The 6,000-nt window shown below is 42.1% G+C and overlaps 1 protein-coding gene across 2 annotated transcripts in view; it reads left to right on the forward strand.

Annotated features, from left to right (window-relative positions):
• Positions 1–6,000, forward strand: part of FXR1 (FMR1 autosomal homolog 1) — a 77,699-nt gene that overhangs the window by 64,877 nt on the left and 6,822 nt on the right. The window contains exons 15-16 of one of the 2 annotated variants that reach the window (XM_040349434.1): positions 1,407–1,487; positions 1,931–2,022. In XM_040349434.1, the coding sequence (XP_040205368.1) occupies positions 1,407–1,487; positions 1,931–2,022 (173 nt within the window). The remainder of the gene's footprint in view (positions 1–1,406; positions 1,488–1,930; positions 2,023–6,000) is intronic. The other variant, XM_040349435.1, reaches the window with a different exon arrangement.

Below are 6,000 nucleotides of genomic sequence, written 5' to 3' on the forward strand. Positions count from 1 at the left end.
ATTTTTGACTTTTCTGAGCCTGTCAAGTCCTTCTTTTGACCCATTTTGCCAAAGGAAAGGAAGTTGACTAATAATTATGCACACCTGATATAGGGTGTTGATGTCATTAGACCACACACCTTCTCATTACAGAGATGCACATCACCTAATTTGCTTAATTGGTAGTAGGCTTTCGAGCCTATACAGCTTGGAGTGAGACAACATGCATAAAGAGGATGATGTGGTCAAAATACTAATTTGCCTAATAATTCTGCACTCCCTGTGTGTGTGTGTGTGTGTGTGTATATATATATATATATATATATATATATATATATATATATATATATATATATATATATATATATATAATTACATTTATTAGAGAACATTTGCACCAGTATAACCTCTTTTAAGAGTTGTGAAATTAACAGTCCAGAGTACTGAATCTTTTGTTTGCATCAGAAGCTGGATAAATGTCGGCTCCTGTTAATGGCAAGACCAAGATTCTAGGCATCGTGACACTGATGAAATTATTTGTAAACTGTCAGTAGGTGTTATAAGGCCCGGTTTACATATAAGCGGCTGTTCTTAATTTTTTTTTTTTTTTAAACATAGCCGAGTGGAAATTGCATGGTGTTTTTACATCATGCAATTTCCATCCGTGTGTGGGGAAACTGCGCCACATTTTTCAGTTTATGGGGGTGTCATTAAGAATTGCGACCCCCTACCCCACACACACACATTTTTTTTCATGCAAGTAGAGATGCACCAAAATTTCAGTCGCTGAAACATTTCGGCTGAAAATTGTGTTTTTGGCAGAATGCGAATTTGCCCCAATTTTACCACAAATTCGTGCTGATTTTACTATGATTACTGTGCCTATGGTGTGTTTTTTCATGGGTCTTGTGGCTCAAAAACCGCATCAAAAATGTAACACGGGTGCATTTATAATGCATTCTTACTGCGTTTTCAATGCCTTTAAACTGGGAGGCGCGTTTTTTGTGCGTTGAATTTTTAACACCACAATGAGCTTTTCTTGCGCTAAAGGTGCCAATAATGGCCGACAAATTGATATTCATTTAAATTGATGATATTAAAAATCGAATATAATACATTTCTATATAAATAATTTTTTAAAAACCTGTCGTTTTCGGCCAAGTGCATTCTGCATTTTCGGTTTCGGCGACAAAATTTCCATTCAGTGTCTGCAGCACCGCATTTTGTATGCGGCTGTGGGAATGTGTGTAATTTACATGTACTCTCACACCGCATATATGTGAACCCTAGAGTAATGCATGCTAATCCATTTTAGTTCTTTCTGTGAAGCATGACAAAATGGTGTTTTATTCATGAATTGCTTATGACCGAGGATTTAACTTTTTATTAAAGAATAGTAAAGTTTTTGATGCACTTTACTGTTGCAGATGATAGTGAACAAAAACCCCAGCGACGCAATCGTAGCCGCAGGCGTCGCTTCAGGGGTCAGTCAGAAGATAGACAGCCAGGTAACTGAAGTTAGTGGAATCATTGATAACTAATCTGCATGAAAATGCACTGCTATTACATCGGGTATTTGTGCAATAAGTGGCAGTGGACAGTTTAACATGCCGTATGAAAATAGAAACCTTATTAGTAACTTGTAATTCCTGACCTAATTACTAAAAATTGTTACCACTCACAAGTGGAATTACTCCAATTTCTGTCTTCGTTGCCACTTTGCTTTGCAGTATGTTTTCCTATTGGTCAGTACTAATATCGTGATAATAGTACAATGAAGCAAGTCAAATCTTTTGTGTGTGTTTTTATAACCTGCACATTATTAAATGTACTGATATTTTCAGTGCTGTTTGCCTGTGGTCACTTTTATTTTACTTGGTTAGTTGATAAATGATCTTTAACTTGTTCTTTGTTATTACACATACTGTTATAAACTGTTATTGCTTTACAGTTACCGTGGCAGACTATATCTCCAGAGCCGAGTCACAGAGCCGACAAAGAAACCTCCCTAAAGAAGCATTGGCTAAGGGCAAAAAAGAAAAGGTAGGCTGTGTAACTTGCTGTGAAGGATAAATTTAAGAGATAATCTACTGGCAAGTTGAGGAATTCTGAAGTAATTTGCAATTAGTTGCTATAAGTCAATTCAGAATATCGGGCTAGGCCTTACCCACTGAGTAAGGCTGTGGGTGATTCTTGTCAAAGAGACTGGTATCTACATGAGGCATTCCAGCTTCCCCCTCTTTTCTGTAGTTTTAGCTGTGAACCACTGCCCCCAAAGACAGTTGCAGCACTTTGTATTTTAGGCGAGATCTATTATGCACATGTGCTTTTGTTTGCCTGGATTGACTTCTATCATCAATGGTGGATACTTTTCTTTGTGAATGAAACATTCTAAATGTATTTCTACAGACATCTACCTAACCTTTGCAGTATTTAGTCAACCACTTGTATGCCTTTTTATGGTTGCTTTTAAGAGTCGGATTGTCACATGCTGCAAGACATAAGCTATTGACTTTCAGTGCTGTGTATTTTCTGCTGTAAAGTGGTTGTAAAGCCCACTTTGCTGTTCTTACCTACAGGTAAGCCTATAAATAAGACTTACTTTTAGTGTTGGTAAAATTAATATCTCCTAAACATGCACAGTTTGAGATATTTATCCTGCATGCAGCCTGTGACGTCTTTGGCGCATGCACTCTGAAGGTTCGACCCTCAGAGCTGCTTGCCGGAACCAAGGGCTCCCGCACGAGTGACATCGCAGCTCCAGCCACTCATCGCCGGAGCCTGCGATCCCGGAAGAAAGGACGGGCAAAGATGTCAGCCCTCTCAGCGGTGAGCGGGCACCGCTTAAAGGGCTTTGTATTAAGGTGAGCATTTCATAATGTGCTAGTATGCGATGCATGCTAGCACGTTATGCCATTGTCTTACAGTTTTTTTTGTTTTGTTTTTTTCAGCTGTTTACTACTGCTTTTAAGTGGAACTTCACCCAGAAGGGGAAGTTTGGCTTTAAGGCAACCTCCCCCACTCCTCTTTATCATTTCCCCTTTTTTGGGTGGTGAAGTGGGTACCTGGTTTTGACAGGTACCCACTCCCACTTCTGTCTGAATCGTTTATACTGCACGGTAAGGCTGCATTCACACTATAGGATTTTGTGAACGCACAAAAACCGCTTGTCATACTTTTAGTTCCATTTATTGTTAATAGCAGCACAAATGCAGCAAAACAGATGCATGTTTTTTTTGTACGAATAAAATAAAAAAATGTGGGTCAACGCTTGAAGCTCAAAGTTGCATGAGCTTGCTTTCGTGTGGGCAGTCCACTGCAATAAATGGGCTGCTCTATGCATATGGATCGACCGTGCCCAAAGATTCATACAGTATATGCGTATCATGATTTTACAAGATTTCAGGAAACGCTATAATGTAAATGCAGCCCAACACCGATCTTGCTCAACCTCACGATTACGTGGGAAGAAGCAATATGAATTTGTGTGTCAGAATTGTATTGTATGTGTTTGCAGGTTCTAGGGAGGGAAATATTTTAAAGGTGTCTGGAGAGTTATAAACTGAACTTTAGAAAAATCTTAACCACTTCAGCCCCCAACGTACAAGTATATTGCCTGGTTGAAGGGGTTATACCGGGATGATGCCTGCAGCTACAGGCATCATATTGGAGTAGCGACTACTTAGCGGCTGGATTGCTTTTACTGGTGGCGGAAAGGGGTCCCCTCCTGCCATCCCACTGGGGAGTCCAGAACTGAAACTGGCAGTTCAGTTGGCGAATTGTTTAGGTGACCGAGGACTGCAACGTGTCCGATTATCACGGTCTAAAAAACTGAAAGCAACAAGTACCGTATTTATCGGCGTATAACACTCACCCCAATTTTAAGAGGGAAGTTTAACCACTAACGCCCGCCGCACGCCTATTTACGTCCACAGAATGGCACGTACAGGCAGATGGGCGTATATATACGTCCCTGCCTTGTGGTTGAACTGGATGGACTTGTGTCTTTTTTCAACCTGACTAACTATGTAACTAGCGGGTGGGGGGTCCGATCGGGACCCCCTCCGCTGCGTGCGGCAGGCGGCTTACCTCGGGGAGCGATCCGGGACGACGGCGCGGCTATTCGTTTATAGCCGCTCCGCCGCGATCGCTCCCCGGAGCTGAAGAACGGGGAGAGCCGTATGTAAGCACGGCTTCCCTGTGCTTGACTGTGGCGGCGTATCGATCGAGTGATCCCTTTTATAGGGAGACTCGATCAATGACGTCAGTCCTACAGCCACACCCCCCTACAGTTGTAAACACACACTAGGTGAACCCTAACTCCTACAGCGCCCCCTGTGGTTAACTCCCAAACTGCAACTGTCATTTTCACAATAATCAATGCAATTTAAATGCATTTTTTGCTGTGAAAACGACAATGGTCCCAAAAATGTGTCAAAATTGTCCGAAGTGTCCGCCATAATGTCGCAGTCACGAAAAAAATCGCTGATCACCGCCAATAGTAGTAAAAAAAAATTAATAAAAATGCAATAAAACTATCCCCTATTTTGTAAACGCTATAAATTTTGCGCAAACCAATCGATAAACACTTATTGCGATTTTTTTTTTTTTTTTTTAACCAAAAATGGGTAGAAGAATACGTATCGGCCTAAACTGAGGAAAAATTTACGCTCTATTTTTGTTTATAGCGCAAAAATAAAAACTGCAGAGGTGATCAAATACCACCAAAGGAAAGCTCTATTTGTGGGGAAAAAAGGACGCCAATTTTGTTTGGGAGCCACGCCGCACAACCGCACAATTGTCTGTTAAAGCGACGCAGTGCCGAATCGCAAAACCTGGCCTAGGCATTTAGCTGCCTAAAGGTCCGGGGCTTAAGTGGTTAAGGGAAAAACAAATTCACAGCCCCCTTTACAGTATACAGCCCCCTCCCTTCGCTCCCATTAGACCCCCAGTCTCCTGGGACAGCGCTGCCAGCATACTCAACAGTTAAGAAAAAAAAAAACACTCTAGTCCCTTCCACACTGCTCCTCCTGTGTTACTCCTATTGTAAAATAAAGCTTATAGTTCAGTTTTTCACTGACCTGGTCACATGACTGCTCTTCTGACGTTACACAGATGGTCATGTGACTGCTCTCCTCCTCCAAGCTAAAGCTACACTCGGAGAAGGAGGAATGGGAGGAGGAGAGCAGCCAGAACAAAACTGACCTATTTACAAGCTTCATTTTTCAATGACACGGACACAGGAGGAGCGGTGTAGAAGGGGCTGGCAAGTGATTTTTTTTCTCAACTATGCAGGGAGCGCTGTCCCAGGGCCAGGAAAAGCGCCCCATCCCTGCCCCCTGTTGGTAAAACATGATATCGGCGTATAACACGCAGGCACGGTTTACCCTCCGTTTTCAAGGGAAAAAAGTGCGTGTTATAGACTGATAAATACAGTATTTTGTCACTATCGGTTTTAGTCTAATGTAAACAGGCCATTGGATCAAATCGATCTGATGCTTTTACAGGCAGAGAAGCAATGTGGGGTTGTATTCCCGGCTCTTTGTGAAGAGAAAAAATGTCTGTTCAGCGCTTCTTCTCAGTTGTAGCTGCGGATCAGCTGAGCAGGGAGAGAATTCGGTGTTCAGAACGGAACGTGTCTGCGAATCAGATGCGTTCACATAGAAAATTCTGTGGCTGTAATTCGCACCACACTGCCTAAAAAACGCACACGTTTTTTTGGGCAATGCGGAGTGCGAATGAAAAGCACATGTGTCAATCAGACTGATTCCAACTAATAGATTTTAGTTTTTGCATAGGTATGAACCCAGCCTATGATGTGTGCGTTTCAGGGAGCTTCACTCTGTTTCTAGACTCCAGTCCTCAAGGCGCCCCAACACATGTTTTCAGGATTTTCCTCAGATGAAACTGCTGTAATCGAGCAACTGGTTAGCACAGCTAAAGTCTACGCCAGGGCTCAAAATTTTAAGTCCTGAGCTACTAGCCAGGCCTTAAGGGTTACTCACCAACAGTTGACCCAAC

The sequence above is a fragment of the Rana temporaria genome, chromosome 4 (genome assembly GCF_905171775.1).
Source record: "Rana temporaria chromosome 4, aRanTem1.1, whole genome shotgun sequence".
Classification (NCBI taxonomy): Eukaryota; Metazoa; Chordata; class Amphibia; order Anura; family Ranidae; genus Rana; species Rana temporaria.